Here is a 21,181-nt window from a genome sequence, read left to right on the forward strand (position 1 = left end):
ATATATATATAAATCTATAAATTCTGTATAAGAGGGAAACCCCGACCCTGTACACCCCAAATAATCATACTTAAATAGGATAAATTTTTGAAAAGAAAATTTGCCCTGAGCGGGATTTGAACCCACGTCCCCTGTTACTAGTCAGGTGTGATGACCACTACACTATCAGGACAATCATGCTGGCAACACGGCAATCGAAGATGTGATTGACGTGATCGGAGACGTGGTCTCCTGGGAAACTTAATTTTCAACGTGACAGGGTAGGGGAAGCCTATAACCCCATATGAAACCCAACTAAGGATCTATTAAAGATACGTACACGACCGAAGTCAACTTAGCGGATGACAAAGGAGGATCCAATTACGGATACAGGCTAATTTCAATTAAAAAAATTCTGTATACGAGGGAAACCCTGACCCTGCACACCCCAAATAATCATACTTAAATAGAATAAATGTTTGAAAAGAAAGTTTGCCCTGAGCGGGATTTGAACCCACGTCCCCCTGTACTAGTCAGGTGTGCTGACCACTACATTATCAGGACAAATATGCTGGCAACAAGGCAATCGAAGATGTGATTTACGTGATCGGAGACGTGGTCTCCCGGGAAACTTGATTTCCAAGGTGACAGGGTAGGGGAAGGCTATAACCCCATATGAAACCCAACTAAGGATCTATTAAAGATACACGACCGAAGTCATCTTTCTTAAGTCTTGAATTGCATTATCCAATGATCCAGTTTTTAATATATGTATATATATAGTATATGTAATATATGTATAATATATTTAATATATGTATATATATGTATACATTAGTCGAAGAATCAAAAATAGTTCCACTAGTTTCATTCTGTTATCCGCTCAATTACAGGTACTCCTTGGTACAAAACAGCAAAGTGAGACCTTATCAAAGTTCCAGAACTTCGCAATTGAGTCGTTGTCTTCTCTGATGGAAGAGGGAAAGACACAGGAAGCCACTCGCGAGATGAATGCGATCGCCTCTGTTCTGAATGCTTTTGCAATGCAAAATGAAAGTACAGGAAAAGAGAAGCGAAGACAAGTGAGACTTTTGATTTCTCTAATATGTTTTAACTTCCTTTTAAAACGTTAGCTCCAACTTACTGGTAGAAAGCTTGACTTGTTCTTTTATCTCTCATTATTTCTGTTATATACTATTTTTGCGCAAGTCAAGGAGTTTTCGATGAAATTATTTTTCTTTGTCCTTACCTGTTGTACTAAAGGAACCCGAAATTTAGATCAGAGTTCTATAGTCATGTTTAGGCTACCACACTTAAGTGTCGTCCAGTTGCATGTCTGTGGTCCAAGGCAGTAAGACAATGATGTTCTGTAAATGTCGTTGTCTGCCAACGTAGACTGAAAAACGTTGAGATCTGTATCACGATTTAATATACCTCGTGAATGCGATAAGCGATTAAAAATTCCATCCTTTCAACGACAATATGTGACTGACTTGCTCAAGGTCTTGTATTTCTTAGCTAAGAGCGACATTGGCAACTATCCTTACAAACAGAACAGCATCATCTCTCTCTGATGTGAAGCAATTAGGATCAGTTTTGAATCAAGTGATCATGATTAAAGACGAGATTCCTGTCCACATTCAGGTACGAAACTTCGCACGAAGCACGTTGTTTTGAAGGTTAAAAAGATTGAAACATTGCTTCCCCATTTAGGATCTTGCATTCCTGTTAATTGTTTCTTACTGTCTATGCTTTGCTACTTGTCTGAATGATATTATGAAACATTGAAGTCCTCAAACAAAGTGCTTATCATTCGTGATACCGTTCAAAAAATTTCAGGAAACTAGCCTCAAATCCTATCAAGACATGGCAGACTTGATCAATAAAAAGTCTTATGACAGGGAAACTCTTTCAAGTCACATCAATGACACAGCGATCGTTGTAGGAGCGGGCTTAGTGAATATCGTCATGGCGTCCAGCGATTCGGCCCGAGTTTACGAGGAATATTCTTCTCAGGAGTTGCAACGGTCTTCTAACGCCACTGAAAAGGTATTTCGATTGAGTGATATTCTATATAGATTCTTTATTGACTAAAAAAACAATTTTACAACCGCACCAAAAAGCACTGCGCGAATTAACAATTACTTCGTTCACTAAGCAATGAATGGGAACAATGCAAGCTTTCACAGACATTACCTCAGTTCACAACAAATACTCCTATTCTAGCTCATTAACAACCTTTAAGTAAATAACCGCTATATCCATTTTTGATCCCTCGACGTTTTATTAATTGTTTCTAGGCAAAGGCAATTACAACTGATGCCATGGAAACTCTCGGTAATGTTACTGATGTGTTGAGTTCTTTAACCGTTGTTGGAGAAGAGCCTGTGGTTATGTCTGTACCTCAAATGTCAATGGTTTTGCAAAAGATGAGATCGGACATAGTTGGTGAGCACACCGTTGGGAATGGACAAGTGTCTGTATACTTTCCTAACCTCACTGAAGTATTCGGTGGAAATTCGGCCAGTGGATACGTGGATTTACAGGTAGCAAAATATGATATTCAGCTCAAGTATATCGGTTGCTTAAGTTTGTCATCGACCTGAGGCTAAGCGAAACGTTTAATGGAGTACTGGTGAGATAGTCATAGGAAATTAAGGAAACTTTAATGGAAAAGTGAGAGGGAGGAGGGAAAACAAGTAAAGAATACACTTTAACTCACTTCCCTACACTCTTTATTTAATTTTCACCCTCTCATGTTTTTATTTTTTTGCATGAAAAAGTTAGGTAACTCGCATTTTCCCAAGTGTTAAGCTAGTGGCCAAATACATTCAATGACTCTCTTACAATTTATTCCTAGGTACTTGTTTTTCCTACCAACCCATTCACGTGGGACAGTACATCTTCGACCATTTCTTCCCACATTCTCATGGTTGTGCTGAAAGATGAAAAAAAAAATGAATTAAACGTATCTTCTCTTCAAAATGAAATCAACCTGTTTATACCTCAAAACGTAAGGTTGCTTCCGAAACCATCCCCAGCTTTCGTAAAAGGGGGTAACGGAAGTATTCGTTATCATAAATTTGACATTACAAACTTGGAACAACCAATGAGTTTTCAGATTAAACCTAGCAAAAGTGATGTATTTTTTGCGATCTATTGGCGCTATCAGGAGCGTCCCGAGATGGGAGACCAATACTTGGTTACTGTTGTGCCAGACTTTTCGTCATGTAATGTTTTGGATGACGGGACTGAGAACTGCGAGTATGATCCTTACACGGTATTCATAAGCAGGTCATCGCTACTAAGATCTGGCGAATATTACCTGGGTATCAGGAGTTATCAGGCATCAAATGGTACGCAGTCTCGAGTGCGGAGATCTTGTTCCGATGGTGCTCGAATCAAACGCTCTTGTATAAGATATAAAGATCCTCCACCTCGACCAACGACTGATCCACGGGGGGAATACACTCTTCAAATACCCAACTTTGATGCTGATAACGACGTCAATTATACAGTTAATAGTTTTACATCACCATGTAAATACTGGAACGTCAAGAACGAGACATGGGCTTCCAAGGGATGTAAGGTAAGTAACACCGTGATACACTTTGACATGATAAGTGTAACTTTTGGTTTAGCCGTATTTCTCAATTTCTCAATATTACAGCGCAGGAAAAGGAAAGAGGGGGAGCGACGAGGTCTGAGACCGAGAAACGATGATTTCACAACTTGTAAAGTGGCCAATTTACGGGCTTGTCAGCTGGCTCTCTAAGCCATGCAGGCCGCCTAAGTTCTTAACGTGCGACATTGATCTTGCAAATAACTGTTACCGTTGATTTTGTACAACGGTTTGAAAATTTTATCGTAGTAAAACTGTATATTACGGTTATGCTCTTTTCTTCTGCCTGATTGTTGATTCAAGTTTAGCGAATTCCATTCGAGGGTACTTGGAAGTAAAAAAAAAAAAACAAACAAACAAAAAACTAAAAACAATACCGAGTTCAGGTACGGTGGGGAATGTGTTCTTCTAGAAGTCTTAGTTGCAGCTCAAAAAGTACTAAGCGAAAGTTCGCTTTTACGAAGGGTTCGTCGAGGAAAGTAATTTTAACTTAACGAACCCTCTACCTACCTTGGCTAGTAATTTAAGTTTTGCCGCCATTCTTTCTGTCTTTTTGAGGAAAGTTTCCGCCACATTGTTGACGAATGTATTACATATCTCAAAGTCGGCATTACAAACGTCGCCTGACTTCCAAGCAAATAAAAAACATTCCATTCCCTTCGTTGCTTGTTTTATTTCAAAATAGCAACTAAATCATACTCTGAGAGAAACTTTCATTTGGTCAAATTCATTAAAATCTTGCTGTAAAATGTGAAAACAAAAATCAGCTCAGATCGTGGCTTATCACCACTTACCGTTAACCGATACTCGCACCAAGCACGCTTATTCTACAAATCAGTGTGTGCGTTGTAATGAAACTTATGATAAATTATATAGAGAAGTAACGGTACGTACATGTTATGGTATGAGATGTTACATGATTTGATGCAATTACAGCAGGTATCAATCATGGGAGGTATAGTTACAAAGGGAGAAAAATGTTATTGTTTCTGAAGTTATAATTTCGTCGCAGAGTAATTACTGCAATAAAATTCAAGATGTTCATGACAGTGCTTGAATAATTTTACTCACAGGTTGGGAACAAGACTCGAATTGACCGAGTCCACTGTCTATGTAATCATCTGACGTCTTTTGGAGGAGGGTTCATCCAAGCTCCAAATCCTATAGACTTTGATAAAGTGTTCGAGGGCTTCAAAAATTTGTCTGATAATGTTGCTGTACTGGCAACTATTGTGACAGCATTCGCCATCTATATTTTGATGGTGGTGTGGCTGAGAAGAATGGACAAGCGGGATGAAGTTATTGTAAGTTGGTCCATAAATATTGGGCTTTGGATATGAATATGTCATCAGTAAGAGAAACGATGCAAAAACTGAGCAAAGTTGAGCCTGAAACCTTTTATCTGGATTCTCACTAAATCCTTTGTTTTCTCAGAGGCTTTAACTTTTAGAGGTGGCTTTGAAAGTAACTCCCAAGAGGTGCAACTTTCCACAAGACAACGTCCTTTCAAACCAGAAAACGTGTCCTTTTTTTTTTTTTTTTAATTTCTTCAAAGGCTAGAAGAGCTGTTTGTTCATAGATATTACGTAACGGTCGTTAACAAAGAGGGAGTGGTGGACAAGGCTTTAATTATAATTTGTCTTGTGAGAGATGTTCTTTGAGCAGGGCAGCGCAAAATGTAATCGTGGATATTCATAAGAATATAATGCATTTCAATTGATATTACTAATAATTTTCTTGCCATTGTAGGGAATTCCTACGACGATAGAAACCCACGAGGGTGTACCCCAAAACGGTTATGAGATTATAATCCAAACTGGCTCATGGCGAGGTTCTGGTACAACGGCCAATGTCTTTATAGTCCTGGTAGGTGAGGGTGGCGAAAGCAACCCCATTGCTTTGAGGGATGAAAACAAGTCTCTATTCACCAGAGGGTCGACGAATGAATTCCTTGTATCACTTCCTGATAATCTTGGGAAATTGTTGTACCTTACAGTATGGCATGATTTGTCAGGCATAAATTCTTCTTGGTATCTCAGTTACGTCATTATTCGCGATAATAAAACAGGGGAACAGTATATTTTCGCATGTGATCATTGGCTCGCCTTGGAGAGAGGAGACGGCTCTGTAAGGAGGGTTCTGCTAGTTAGCGACAAAAAGGAACTAACAAGTTTTGGGGTCCTTTTTCGCACTAAGACATCGAAAGACATATTTGATGGCCACCTTTGGATCTCTGTTGTTGGTAAACCCTCAAAGAGTAACTTTACACGTGTCCAGAGATTGACTTGCTGTATGTCGCTTCTATTTAGTGCTATGATAACAAACGCAATGTTTTACAACATTGCAAACAGGCCTGACGAATCCACTGTTTCCATTGGACCACTTACATTGAGTCTCAAGCAAATCATTATTGGAATTCAGAGCAGTCTTATTACACTCCCAATCAACATCATAGTCTTACAGATATTTCGAAATCTAAAGCTTAAGAAAACAGCCAGTTCAAAATATACAAGGCCATGTTCCTTCCGAAGAAACGCAGTGTTTGTCAGTGATGAGTGGTCGGACAAAGATGTTCCAGTAAAACCAAACCAGGAAGCTTCAGGGGGACGCTTACCTCACTGGTGGATCTACATCGCATATCACCTGTGTTTTCTCATAGTGATGACTTCCGCCTTATTTACTTTGTTTTACAGTATGCAGTGGGGAAAGGAGATATCCAACAAGTGGCTTTCATCAATGCTTATCTCATTCTTCCAGGACGCATTTATAACACAACCCCTAAAAATCTTCCTTGCTGCCTTAGTTGTCTCATCCATTTTGAAGAAACTACCCAGTGACTTAACAGTAGGCTCATCTGCGAGTAGGAAAACAAGCAGCGTAGACGCCAAACCAAACTTATTTGACAGAGAAGAGGCAATTAAACGACAAACCTACATATCTGAACCTCCAGACGAGACTCTAGTGGAGAAGGCCAGGAAGTACAAATTGAACGAGATGAAAGCTCTCAGGATACTGAAAGAAAACTTCTTACATCTGCTATTTTTGTCGTCGTTGCTGGTGATAAGTTATTCTATGAGAGACCCAGACGCTTTCGCTCAGAGCAGACATCTCAGAAACGTGTTCGGTGAACAGGTACGGTAAGAATTCAAGTTTACCAACCCTAATACATTCATCCAATCTTCGCCACTTTATGTCCAGCATTTTTTCCTCAATGACGTTTTTGTGCTTTAAATGCCATCTCGCTAGTTATAGTCTTTCATGTCCCTCATCCTGTAAGTTCTCGCAAGGGACAATGCCACTCGACGGCAATAAGAGAGACCTAACTATTTTGGTGGATACACACGGGATGATGGCTTTTATGTCTTACTGCTATTAGTTAACTTATTATGTAAGTGGTGTTAAACCCGGTTTCAACATGAAATAGAGTGATTTGATCGTTCGGGTGAGCGTGGCCCTGAGAAGGACTGTTGTCGGTAGTAGTGACTTACACTTGAACAACGAACTTTCTCAGAACTTCACTTACCTGAAAGATCAGACTACTTTATCATTAACTTATGTGTCCTTCCCTTGTATGGCCGAAGCTTTTAGTCCCTTGTTGGCTGTAGTATTCAGGCCCCTTCATATGTGAGAAACCTGATGAAGATAGAACGAAAGCGCCACGTTTTGTTAAACACGTGCGAACGATTACATGCGGTATTTGTTATTGGTTTTATATTTTTACTTTATCTAGACTAACGATATCCAGAGTCTTTGGTCTTTCTTGGAAAATGGTTTGTTACCTTTTGTCTTTGACAAGAAGTGGTATAACGGTGATGAGGACAAATCAGATGGCTTCACTGACGACAAGTACTTGTATGTTATTGGTATGCCACGCCTTAGACAACTCAGGTCCAAGAAAGGTATGCCATTGAAATGCTTTTCTATGACTTCCATATTGTTTTAAACTATTTTTAGGACTGTTTGATTTAAAAGGCCGTTGCACTAGGGACGTTGACAAGATTAATTGAATTCAAATCCGCTTCGGAATAAATGTAGCACAAACTAGTTGCTGTTACATTTGATTTACTACAGCGGGTGAAGCTTTCCCTTTTTTTTGTTTGAAGGAAACTGTACAAGCGAATACTCTATAGACCTAAACATGAGCTGCAGTGGTTCTTACTCCATTATCGATGAGGAAAAAGACTTCTATTTACCGGGATGGATAAAAAACTCCGACATGAGCTATTCGGCATGTCCGGCTTCGTGGCGATATCAAACAGCTTTAAAACTGGACGGACTGCCTTTTTGGGGCAGCAAAGCGATTTACAGTGGTGGAGGATATACTGCTGACCTGGGTTACTTCATGGACCAGGCAAGAAAAGCGATGAGCGATTTACAAACCTACAACTGGGTTGATGAGTACACACGTGCAATCTTTGTCGAGCTTACTGTGTTCAATGCTCCAGCCAATATATTCAGCAGTGTTACTTACTTGGTGGAGTTTGCGGGTACTGGGGGTTCTTCAACGCACTTGAAAGTTGATACTTTCCGCCTATATCAGCACATCGGTCCGTGGACTAAAGTGGTTGCATTTTGCGAGTTTGTGGCCGTTGTGACTGTTGCAATAGTTCTCTACGTTACTTGCAGGAAGATAGTAAGGGAAAGAAAAGGATTTTTCAAAAAGGCTTGGAATGTTGTTGATGTTGCACAGATTGGGTTATCCATCTCTGCTATAGCATTGTTCTTCATCCGACTGATGAACACAAACTGGACTATCGAAAAAGTTCAGGAGAACCCATTTATATTCGTAAGCTTTCATTATGCAGTGAAGTGGGACGAAGTTAGCATTTATGTTATGGGTGCCATTGTATTCATTGCTACCTTAAAGTTTCTCCAATTGCTGAGTTTTAACCGTCACATTGCTGTCCTTTCGCATACAATTTCTCGTGCCGCAGCAGAGCTGCTACCACTAGGAATGCAAGTGTTACTTACTATTTTTGCTTTTAATATCTTTGGTTACGTTGTTTTTGGAAGTGAGATCGAAGGATTTAGTAACTTTTTCACGACCTGTGAAACTACACTGGCTATGACACTAGGAAAGGCATACTTTATGGAGCTGAGTGATTCGGAGGCTATACTGGGGCCATTGTTTTTTGCTCTGTTTGTGATAGCTATGCAATTTTTTCTTATCAACATGATCCTGGCCGTCATAATGGACACTTACAATGACGTTAATGCTGAGATTGGCGAGAAGTCTTCCGAGTACGAAATGGCTGATTTCCTATTATCTTATTTGAAGTCTTCCTTTGGTAGTCACTCTGAGTTTAAAGCTGGAAACGAAGTCTGGAGGAGATCTGGAGGGAATGGAAACGGAACCGTGAAAAGTAAAAGTGTTAAAGAAAATCTTCTTGTTCTCAAGAAGCAACGTAAATTACTTAGGGAAAGGCTAAATTCCTTGCACAATTTGGACAAAGATGTCGCTGATTCGGAGCTTTCCTTTGTAGAGCAGTGGCATGCCATCTCCATTTCTGGTTATTGTGAGGCGGATGCGAAGATGTTAGAAGTGATGACGTTCTACCTAGGCCGCGAACCCAAATTGTCTTTCGAACTTAATGTTTCAGATCGTAACGAAGCCGACGCACTTGCATAGCTGGGGACATGATGATGCTTACTGTTTGGAATGACGGAAAAACTCGAAGCTGTATGCATTTTGTCGAAGTTGTAGTTTTTAAAGCGCTTGTAGATAATGTTTTGATTTCACTGATAGTTATTAATATTCATTGAAAAGATATTGACAATTGCCGGATTCCGAGAGTCAAGCTTAAGATATTTTTGTCAAAAATTGCGATTTATAGGGCCAGTGTCGGTTAGGAAGGTATTACTAAATTATACGTCTCTTAAAACTACTGTATTTGAAGGTGAAAGTGAAAGGTTTAGGTGAAAGGTTTATACGATACCTTAATAGCAGCATGGGCTGAGTTGCTAAGGTTTTACAATGTTATTAAGGTTGAGATAGGACGTCAGCATTCTCAGGCGCCTCTGGCAGCCGCTTCAGTCCATATAGATCTCACCTTCCCAACCATCCCACCCCAGGGGAGGACATCCATCACACAGTAATCTTGTGCATGGGGAATTAACGTCTCCTACCCCTAACCCTGCAGGAGACGGGTCCTCCATTTATTCGTCCCTTTCCGAGAAGACTAGAGTATCCAACCATTTCTTGATTTTATAGAAAGGTAGTATATTCTTCTCACTTGTTTTAAAACCTTGAGTGTTGGTCCGGCCGGGGTTCGAACCCTCGACCTCCCGCACAACAGTCCAGCGCTTTGTCCATTGAGCTAACCGGGAGGCGGTTATTATTTGAATGAAATGGAATCTCACTGAAACTTGAATTTGTTTCCAAGCATAGAATAAATGTGATAAAAATATTTTTATACATGGCGCTTATAGATGAAACTTTCAATATAGAGGGACCTCTCTGTGGAATGAGTTGTAGCATGTCCTCGAACTTAGTCCATCCATAACGGAGTACAAGCGCCTACTCAAGCGAAAGCTTTTTTATGGCTGTTTTATTTAATTTTTAGTCAACCTTTGTCCTGTGTTAAGCTTTCTGCGTTTTATTTTTTTAATTTTGAACTGTAACATTGACTCTGATAAGCCCCGTGGGGACGAGCCAATAAAGTACTTAAGTAATGTTGTGTGAATTCATCTGCATTCATTGGCTTTAGACAAATATTTCCAACCGAATACAGTTGGTGCGCGATACCAAATAAAAGCATTCTTTACCTAGCAAGCGTTGATCTTTTCTTCGTTATTTGTTTCATTAGCTACTTACTCCGAAAAGTTTTATACACGGTTTTGGTTTCATTAGATAGATGCCAGCCTAAATTGTTGACATTTTTCTATCAGGATGCTGCAGCAGAACAAACTTAGTGATGGGCAACGGAGGTGCGAAATTCTAGGAGGTTCCGAAAGCATGCGCGGGAAATTTTGAAAAACTGCGTTGCTTAAGACTGCTTTTCTTGAGTTTGAAGGCCGTAACATTGAGAAAAAATTTCTGGGTCGAAACGGATTTTGTGCTTAACCATCGAGCGGTGTGCCAATTTCAAGCATTCATCGATACTTTTGAATGTCCGGTATCTAGAAAACGGACTTTCGCGGCATAAGGGTCACTCCTCTTAATCGTCGCACCCTACAGGCCATTAATTTAAGTTTAACTGATCCTTTAACTCTTAAGATCTGAGTGTTAATTCTTCCCTAGAGCTGCTATGCACTTCCTTGTAAACTAGTCACGGGAATTTTGTTTCAAATCGAGAACAAAAAATTTTGGGGGAAAAGTCACATTTGGATCACTTCTGGGGGTACCAGTGTTAATACCAGCAAAGTCGCAAGCTCAGGTTTTAGCCTATTAGAGGAAAACATGTGGCTGACGTTTTGTGATTGTTTTAGTAAGAATAAATAAGGTGCCGGATTAATTTCCTTTTCAGCAAAGGAGTCCTTGATCGGGGATGTGAACTAATTGTTCTAGTACTGAGGACCGATCACAGCTGAGTCCACTCCTAAGTCAGTAGGCACCAAATAGTGCCACACAAATGAGGATTCGACACTAGTTGAGTTAGTCAGCTGTCGTAATTTCTATTTCTAATTAAATTCAGCACCTGCCTTGTTCGAAGTCCTGGTTACCAGTTACAAAAACATAAGTTGATCGAACCATCGCCGGTGATGCGAGAAATTACATTGCTGTGATCTTCTGCATTATTGATAAAATCAGCTTGAATGGTTGTGTGTTTCGAAAATAAATCACATCTTCAATCAATATCAGCACAAAACTGATGAATGATTTTCCAGCTCTTATCTGGAATCCATAGATCTCTTTGCTTCTAGTTTTTATCACAAGCGTTTTTAGATAGGGTTTCTTATCCTACGACGATTTGTAGGGCGTCTTTCACTTTCTATGTTTCCTTTCAATAATTCTAATGCATAAACATAAACTGATTAAGTCAGCCCGTGCTGTTTGTCACTCCTGATAATTCAGTTTCGTGCAGTGGAGTCCTTAATCGTATGGCAAAGCAGCGCGTTTTCCTCTGATCAACGTTTAGCCATTGAGTCCCACATTTTACAAATGACATCAAGGCGAAATGATTTACATCACCTTCTCATTGCATGGGTAAACATTCTAGTATCTTAACTACCAATGTCATGCTAACGTAACAAACCTCGAAAAAAGATTTTTTTTTAAAAACTTGAACATATTATCCCATTGAAATTTACGTTTATCAGTTAATTAGTGTTGAGTATGCTAACATTAATTCTATGACTTGCCAATTCTTAAACCGTCTTTTTTACGCGATTTACTCAGTGCCTTTCATTATGTTTCAGATAAACGCTGAAAAATTATTGATTCGACTCGCTAGCGAGTAAATTGGTTATATCAACTGAGTTCAAATTGTAAATTGGCCACCGTTAAGAGTTAAATAGCTGACGTTTCGAGCGTTAGCCCTTCTTTAGAGCGAAATAATCGCTCATTCATTCGCTCTGACGAAGGGCAAACGCTCGAAATGTCAGCTATTTAACTCTTTATGGTCGGCAATTTACAATTTCAACTTGGTTGATAAAACCAAATTACCTTGTTACCACCGGCACAGCGCCACAGTTTCTTTAGAAAGTTACCCCATTTATTCATTTGTCTTTTGACCGCTAGCGAGTAGTCTAAGCAGATGATTTTATTAGAAATCATATGGTGCATTCTTTACAATGAGGCAACTTTGTTCGGTGCATTCTTTACATTGAGGCAACTTTATTGCAGTAGTTAACATTGTTATTCTAGAACCAGTGAAAATTATCCATATTTTATAGACGCCCTGTATACATCGACTGAAATATCGGGTCTTCAATAAAATACCTTTTGTCTTTGAGGAAAATTAAAGTCATGAATGACTTAATTTACCTAATAAAAGGGTACCAAAACAAATCAAAAGATAGGTTAAAGGATATCGCCCAATGACTTCTTTAGTCCTTGTATGTTAATAGAACGATAGATTCAAAATATACGCCGTTAAATTGTGGTAATCCTCTTACATTCTTGCTATTTACGACTGATAAGTCTTCGGCAATGTTAACCGAAAATGCATTGGTAGTTAGTCAAATTCAATCGAAAGCTTAATTCACCAGTCTGTGTAATATTATGGACCTTGTTGATAAATTAGCTGAAAAATAGTAGACCCTCTCTATATAAAATATCTATTCAGTTAAACTATTAAGTTTCATTTTTGTTTCAGATCGGTGTGATTCCCTTGCTTATTCGAGGTAAACCCCTTACAAAATTAATACCTTTCACCAGATCAGCCTGACATATGCCAAGTAACCAGATCAGGAGAATGTTGTTTCAAAACGCAGCGTCAACAAAGTTCTCGAACGAAGTCACATGGATGCACGCTGACATGACTCAAACCATCTAGTAACGTAGGCTGACTTTAGTCCTCTGAGCATGCATTTGCGTTGAAAGAATAGGGTGGTTTTTTCGAGAAAAGACACGGATAGGTCTGACCTTTTAACGCGGAGATGTTGAGCCATATTTCCTCTTTAAACTGCAACTAAATTTTTGAACAAGCCTCAGAGTTAGTTTAGTCTAGTGAAGGAGAAGTGATAGGAAAGAATAAAGAAAATAATAAAGAAAATAATAAAGAAAATAATAAGGGTTGTTGTAATGGGGCCCGGCCATCGATTCCTTATTTGCAATCCTTAAATTTTTCATAATTGATTAACTGTGTTTTTGGTCTCTTTTTTGTATTCTCTTGCTGACGGAAATCTTTTGAAACAGGGAATATTGCGAACTGTTCAGATGCGTTAGGTCTCTCAACCAATAAAATCGCTGATGACTCGATATCTGCCACCACTTGGCAGCCTGGAAGGAGTGATCCTTGGTATGGTCGGTTGAACAACCAATCACGACGCAGTTGGTGTGCAGCTGTGGTTGATGATATGCAGTATCTTCAGGTTATTAAAACATTAAGAAAACGTTACTAGTGACTTTAGTACATGTTACAGCATTTCAGTACTAATAACCAACCGGATATCTAATGACTAAACGATCAATAGAATTACATTGGGATGAGATTTTGCAACCATCATAAACTTGCAGGCGAAAGCATTAGCTTCGCAATTTAGATTAAAAGTATCTATTTGCATATAGATTGATTTGGGTCCTAAACTGCGGTTAATAACTGCGGTAGCCAGTCAAGGAAGTCATAACTATGACGAATGGGTGACTAGTTATAAACTCTCATACAGCACAGATGGCGGGAAATGGAAATTCTTTGGAAAAGGCAACATACCGGAGGTGAGACGTTACCATGTTACGGCGTGTATTCGCGAATGACGCGTTTCACTTTTTTGCCGTTCGAGAAACAGCACAAACTCGTTCTCATGGTCCTCCCCCCCTCCCCTTTGAGAAAGTACCCTAGTAAGGCGAAAGTTTATCGGAAATAAGATATATTTTACCAGGCACCTGGTAATGTTTAGGGTTTCGTAGCTTTGATATTATCGCTTACACGTTGTGAATCTAAGGCTTAGTTGTACATAACATCTTTGTTCATCGTTAAGTTAATTCATACATTTTGAGTTACCTTTTTAAAGTAACTTTCGATTTAGATTGATTCAATTTGAAGTCCGTCATTTTCTCGATCTCGTTTGTCTTATTGTCGCCTTTCGTTGTAGTTCTCATTGTGTTTATTTATGATTTACTTTGGGCCGAATCAATAAATCCCATTTTCAATGTACTTTCTTCGCACGATTCGGCCCCGTTCGTCCTTAAAATCGCTGCTTAAAACCATTTTTCTTCCAGTCTTGAAATCTGGTCGCATATGAAGGCGTTTAACTGAAAATAAAAAAAAAAAACTAACACTACCGACTTACACATTGAGCTTGGAGAACATGTGCGCTATATCCCTTCCCTTTCACAACCATAAAAAACCATAAAAAATCAGAAAAGTTAGCGATGTACTGACATTAAATTGTTATTTAGATATTAGGCCTCTAGAAAAATTCGTTGTTTAATTTTAAATCGATATCTGCTAAATGTCTGTATAACTAGTCGAATATCGAGCGAGTTGAGGTCTACTCAGGAACGTTACTGCCATGTTGAAAATGCACTCGAGATTTAAATTGTCTATTGGTCGAGAATCCATCCTCCCTATGGCGTTCTTTGTTTTACAAGGGCACGTAACCAGCTGCAACCAGGGTATTTTCTCGAGGGAGGGAGAGAGAGGACGCTGGGAACGAGGCTGAAAACAGCAGGATAGTGAGTTTGCGATGGCGGTCAGCAGTATTTCTATATCGTTAGAAAAGGCTACTCTGTATTCAACCTCGTTCCCAGGGCCTTTTCCCATGATTGGGGGTCCCACCCCCAGGTGAGGGAAAAAGCCCTGGGAACGAGGTTGACTCTCTATTGCCGCTGTCCGCTTTGAAGAAACGTAGCTTCTGATATTTTTTTAATTAATAACGATTTATGTGATGTGGTTACTGCATTACCCGATTAAAGGGAATTTTTTTTGAAAGACTCCTTCGTGATACAACGGCTTATGCACAAATCTATGCTTAATTATTGGAGCCAAAAACCGTTCAATCGTTCCAAGGCGATAAATTTGTTCTGATGATACAGATTAATTTACCATGAACCCAAAAGGGATATAAAATTAAAAGATACCAGTGAAAATAAGGTAACAACGTTACGATAACAGATGAGATAGAAAACAATAAGGGAAATACTCTTGGGAACGTTTATGACGTGTATACGTAGGATGGAAAATGATTCGAACGCTCACTTCTATCAGGTGAGAAAAAAAAGATCAAACTAAATCATAATTAGGACGATGTGTATCCTCTCAATTGTTGATTCATCTCTTTACTCTTTCGTCAATCCATTGATTTATCAGAAATGAAAGGCAACTACACCCGGAAAAGTTTATGACGCTTACACGAAGATAGGAAACGATTCCACATCTATTATTGACTTACTATTTATCCAATTGCCTGCTCTCATATTGCCGGTTTTTTTTCCAAGATATTTGATGCAAATAAAAATCGGGGAACTGGAGTGAAGCACCAAATAAATCCGCCTATCGTAGCTGCGGCCCTACGGTTCTACCCAGTGACGTGGGAGGGTGATATGTGTATGAGGGTTGAAGCATTTGGATGCGATGGTGAGTTTACCACATTTATATCGCTCCATTTATATAGTGAGTAATCGAAAAGATCTTTCAATTTAGGATAATAAGAGGACTATCTTAAAAGAAAAAGACCGACAACCTCTACTTTCGTATCACAAAAGAAGTTGTCAGACTGGGAAAATTATAGCAATATTCAATTCTGAAATGTCAAACTAAAGCATTCGATGAGTAGCACTGAGTAATGGGATATATAAGTGAATGATATAAAACGATGACATAGACTGATTGCAAGCTGTGACAGGCTGTGCACTGGATTAATCCTAATTGGTGATTAAAGGATCATCCTTTAAAACCATCACCTTTGCAAATCACCCTAAGCGATTTACTTTGCAGACATAAGCAATTTATTTTTAGACATAGTGAGATCGGATCTTGGGTACGCAACACCAACGGAGACTATAGGGGACAATCACAAGAGCTTAGTCGCAAATTATGTTTCTACAGCTTACTCAGAAGCGTTAGGGGTGGAAAATAGTAGTGTGATTCAAGATAAATATCTGACAGCGTCTCACCATAAGTACGCTTACGATGCACGAAAAGGAAGACTCTATAACTTGGAGAACGCATGGTCAGCTTATCCAAGAGCGGGAAACTTCTTTGAAATCTCCATCGGAAGACAGCTGAGCATTATTACAGCTGTAGCCACACAGGGTTTCAAGAATAAATATCACGAAGCCTGGGTAATAAGTTACAAGTTGAGTTACAGCTTGTGGGGAGACGAATGGATGGAATACATTGATGATGGCGAAGTTAAGGTCAGTCTGGTCTATCAGAGGCGGATCCAGGAGTTTTTGATTGGGGGGGGCCCAAACTTTGGTTCAGAAAGGACTGTTGGACTCTTTGAGGCAAATTACTTCTCCCCACACACCCTCCCACCAGTCGCGGTTACACGTTATAATTCCTTGGCCGCTTACCGTTTATTTGGATTCATAAAAAAGTCAGCCAGTTAAAAGTGATATACGATCATATCTCAAAGTTGTAAGCGTCAGGTTTGATAGGGGGGTGCGGACCCCCAGACCCTCCCCCTGGATCCGCCACTGTCAATCCAAAATTAAAATCGAAAACGAGTGATCATTTTGATATTGAATAAATGATAAATGTTGGAATGAAATTTTTGAAACGTACACCATTCTAGGAGATTTTTCCGATTTGTTTCCTTTTAGGGGTAGAAATGTCTGGAAATTTCTCGGCTGGTACACCAGTTATTTTAATTAATCACAAAAGTATTTCGCGCGCTCTCTAAAGACTGAAGATTTCTTTACCACAAAGAGATACTAAGTTTACAGTGGTAACGATTGAAATATTAATACAAAACTTATTATCGGAGAAATTAGGGTCCTAAAAGCGAGTAAAATTTGAAAATAAACACAGATACCGTTCAACAATAAGTCAGTCCCTATCACCTTAACTTTTAAAGCTGGAATGTTAGTTGAAAATTCAGAATCAAAGTTTTCCTCTCCTTTTTTTTTTCAGATATTTCGTGGCAACAATGATCCCAACACAGTAGTAAAGAATTACCTCCGACATAATATAACAGCATTATGTGTACGTTTTTGGCCTGAAACGTATTATAATCGCCCTGGATTGAGAGTTGAGTTGTACGGCAGTAAAGGTGACTCAATTCATATTTTCACAACAAATTCAGTTTAGTTTAGTCAGAATCCAGTTCTTTGATAATTTTTGGGACTATTATAATGGCATCGTTGTCTCCAGGATAGCCATGAAAAGACGAGACTGTCATTCTTAGCGCCGTATGCCATTCGTCCTCATTAGTTTCTAGATATACTGGTGGAAAGAGTCATCTGTGCGTAAAGCTTTACTATTCATATACTTAGCGCCAATCTTTCAAACCTTCAATTCTCATAAAAATCTTTTGAATTAGATTTGTAAGATGAGAGTTATGTCACATTTTCATCCTCCAATGCTCATCAATTACGCGGGATACCACAATAATAGGATGTATAGACAAAATTTTCCTAAAGCCTTTTGTAAAATGTGCAGATGTTTGCCAAAACCCTCTTGGCGTGGAGAGCGGAGACTTATCCAATGTACAGTTCACTGCATCGAGTCAATCACCAGCTGAAAGTGATGCCTGGAATGGTCGCTTAAACAATGGGAAGGCCTGGTGCGCGGGAAGAAATGACGATAAACAGTATCTTCAAGTAGATTTAGGAAGAGTTTATACGGTAGCGCGAGTCGCCACCCAGGGTCATCCTGTCAATCTGCAGTGGGTGATCCGTTATGAAGTGGCTTACAGTATGGACAACATATTTTGGAGGAAAGCTCTTGACGAAAGCAAGTCAAAGGTTGGAATTATGATTCATAATAGGTTCAATGATTCAGCACAGGAATAAAATAAGGACTAACAAACATCCTGGTTAAGAGAAGTATCTCTTGTGCAAGTGGGGTAGCACCGAGTCTAAAGTTTAGTGGTGTCCAACTTTTCTCTCTCTTGGCTCAGGTGAAAATATGTCTTGTCCAGTCTGACACTATATCTCTTTCCTTCTGTAACATTCTCCTCACTAGAAAATTAATTAACATTCAACGAAAAAAGTTATTAAATTGCATTAATTAAGACCCACGTTTCCATTCCCTTTATGAAAAGGAAGTTTTTGTATTATTAATTCCGAATGGTGATGAAGGAGAAATATTATGATTCATTAGCGTTTTACGTATCGCCTTACGTCTGCATGTTTTACAGACCCTGAGTGGCAATACAGATCACAACACGGCGAAGGAAGTCCAATTCTACAAACATGTAACGGGCAGATTCCTGAGATTCCTTCCTGTGGAGTGGAATGAAGCAATCTGCATGAGAGTAGAGGTCTACGGTTGTGAAGGTTCGTGATTCCTGAACACAAAGTGGCTCAGTGGTTCGAATCCCGTAAAGGCCTGATTTTTTTTAGGTCTGATTTTCGCTATTGCATAAATAGCGCTCTCTACTGCGAGGATCATGCATCATACGTATTTACAACCGCAGTTCAAAATATATGAACTTCATATATTCATTGTATCTGATTTATCATCACGGGTTTATTACGAATCAACTTAACGGCCTGCTCCCAGTTGGCTTGTTAGCTCAATTGGTAGAGCGCTGCACTAGTATCGCAGAGGTCAGTGGTTCGAATCCCGTACATGCCTGATTTTTTTCAGGTCTGATTTTCGCTATTGCATAAATAGCGCTCTCTACTGCGAGGATCGTGCATCATACGTATGTTTCCGTATGTTACGCAAATTTCTGTTGAAAAGTAAGAGTCTTTTCCCGAGTCTTTTTTTCTATTGTCTGTTTGGAAACTGCCTTTGCTTGAATTTCCACACAATGTGATGTGAAATACGAGCCCGAAGTACGTCCTGTATGTACATAAGGGCACATGATCACAATACAATTCCATTATCAGTAGATTACGCACATTGCTTACAGTGCATCACGCCATAATCAATGGATGGCCGCTATTCATCTCAGTATCTATGAAAGCTATATCAAAACCTAACATTTAGAAACATTCCTGGCAATGCGTTTCCCCTAATTATAACAATAACAGTATTTAATGAGGGAACAGACCTGGCAAAAACGGTTTCAGTGGGGTCCCTCCAAATTTGCCGTTTCATCTGTTATGAATGATATATGATGTTGCTGGACTGTTGGTGTGAGCCAGCTCGATCACCGCGCGCAAACGGGAGGCACCAAGAGTCTGATGGGTAACTTTTATTCGAGGCGATTGTCACTCTTTTCTTAATGACTCATTCAACCCTAAGCAGACGTTCTTAGATATCCTATCGGTAGGCGTGTGTGGACTTACGGGACTACTGACCTCGGTTGATTAAATAAAGAAGACCGCTCGTTGAGGACTCTAGGCAAGGTCAGAAGAAAAATCCAAACACAATTGGCGATGGCAATTACTGTCCGAGAATGAAACCCTATTATAATGGTCAGGGGAAAAATCACTCAAAAGCAAAACTATATTTGTGGTCTTCGTCACATGACAAAACAAGGTTCAGAAGACTCGTATTAGGACTTCAAGATAACCTAACAAGCCTAAAAAATCCCAAACGCTTTTCCAGAACACTTCTAATTTTAGTAGTTCATCAGTGTCGTCACATTCCGCCCAATGACTTAATTACTTAGCGCATGTATTTCCAGAATGCGCACATCCAGTTGGTATTGAGCGTGGAGTGGTACCAAATAAAGCCTTTTCAGCCTCGTCATGGTATGACGTGGACCATGAGCCTTGGCTGGCAAGACTCTACAGTAGAGACGGCGAGGGAGCCTGGTGCGCACTGGAAAATGATGGGAAACAGTACCTACAGGTCGATCTGGCTCAAATACATATCATAACGGGTGTTGCTACTCAAGGAAAGTACGAAACATCTGAATGGGCAATTCGTTTCAGAGCTTGGGTGACAAACTTTAGCTTATCTTTCACTGACGATCATATGCTTTGGGTTAACTACACTGAGGATGGAGTTTCTCCGAAGGTGAGCGTAACTTAGAAATCAAGATCAGATTCAAAGATCCATACGAATATAATTTTTAGCAGATAAAATTATCAGCTGTGCTTTGTCTTTGATACCCCTGTCCTGTTTTCCCACATTAAAAAGTGCCATTCTTGTCTGATATCTGCGTGAAAAGAGAAGTCTGGCTCGTTATACTTGCAGATGCCTTGCAGAGGGGATTTCCTTTCTAGAAGAAAGAGTGTAGGAACAATCTTGTATTTTCTAAAATAACATTTGCAAAGTAACTCTTTTTTTCAACCTTTTAGGTCTTTGATGGAAATTCACAGAGCATTCAAGTTATTCGACATACACTTTTGAAAAGAATAACTTCTCGACAAATAAGGTTTCTTCCGGTTACGTGGTTTGGATGGACATGCATGCGGGTTGAAGTTTTTGGATGTAAAAGTTAGTAAGACGTTCTTGAACAAATTTAGTTAGAAGAGTGGGGAGGATTATTACTCCACCCAAAAGGCACCATGGGAGGCCTATATATGTATATCTATGGAACAAGAGACAAACATTCATGACAATTATTACAATGCCATGTCATTTTTTCATGCAAAAAAATCAAAACTCGTCTTGTTTCGTGGCAGATTACAAGCAAATTACAGTACCTTGGTCCACAATAAAAATTGATTGTAACTTCACTGGCGATATAATTAGTTCAGATACATCTAATCGGAGTGGAGTTGACTCCAAAAAAAATAAAATGAATAGGAAAGACTCGAAAATAAGTATTAACTAGCATTTCAAATTATACTCTGGCTATAAAAGTGCCTGGTGGCCGGGCAATTTTTAAAGAATTTCCGTTAAGATTTTTTTTGACAAATCTCATGAGGATATAAATATTTGTTGAGAAAAATTTATGTTTTTTTTTTGG

General features: G+C 39.3%; 2 protein-coding genes across 2 annotated transcripts in view; both read left to right on the plus strand.

The window, feature by feature from the left end:
• The window catches only part of LOC111326285 (uncharacterized), a 58,775-nt gene extending 48,406 nt beyond the window's left edge, over positions 1–10,369 (plus strand). Inside the window, 9 exon segments of the mRNA XM_088753170.1 lie at positions 873–1,061; positions 1,498–1,623; positions 1,819–2,028; positions 2,280–2,525; positions 2,840–3,568; positions 4,675–4,905; positions 5,351–6,733; positions 7,332–7,500; positions 7,705–10,369. Of these exon segments, the coding sequence (XP_088609296.1) occupies positions 873–1,061; positions 1,498–1,623; positions 1,819–2,028; positions 2,280–2,525; positions 2,840–3,568; positions 4,675–4,905; positions 5,351–6,733; positions 7,332–7,500; positions 7,705–9,230 (4,809 nt within the window). The 3' untranslated portion in view covers positions 9,231–10,369.
• A 1,256-nt stretch (positions 10,370–11,625) lies between these two features.
• Positions 11,626–21,181, plus strand: part of LOC111326318 (uncharacterized) — a 31,518-nt gene continuing 21,962 nt past the window's right edge. Inside the window, exons 1-11 of the mRNA XM_022930284.2 lie at positions 11,626–11,747; positions 12,859–12,886; positions 13,401–13,576; positions 13,773–13,919; positions 15,642–15,780; positions 16,252–16,562; positions 17,281–17,419; positions 17,809–18,113; positions 18,509–18,647; positions 19,949–20,283; positions 20,568–20,706. Of these exons, the coding sequence (XP_022786019.2) occupies positions 11,703–11,747; positions 12,859–12,886; positions 13,401–13,576; positions 13,773–13,919; positions 15,642–15,780; positions 16,252–16,562; positions 17,281–17,419; positions 17,809–18,113; positions 18,509–18,647; positions 19,949–20,283; positions 20,568–20,706 (1,903 nt within the window). The 5' untranslated portion in view covers positions 11,626–11,702. The remainder of the gene's footprint in view (positions 11,748–12,858; positions 12,887–13,400; positions 13,577–13,772; positions 13,920–15,641; positions 15,781–16,251; positions 16,563–17,280; positions 17,420–17,808; positions 18,114–18,508; positions 18,648–19,948; positions 20,284–20,567; positions 20,707–21,181) is intronic.

The sequence above is a fragment of the Stylophora pistillata genome, chromosome 1, assembly GCF_964205215.1.
Source record: "Stylophora pistillata chromosome 1, jaStyPist1.2, whole genome shotgun sequence".
NCBI lineage: Eukaryota > Metazoa > Cnidaria > Anthozoa > Scleractinia > Pocilloporidae > Stylophora > Stylophora pistillata.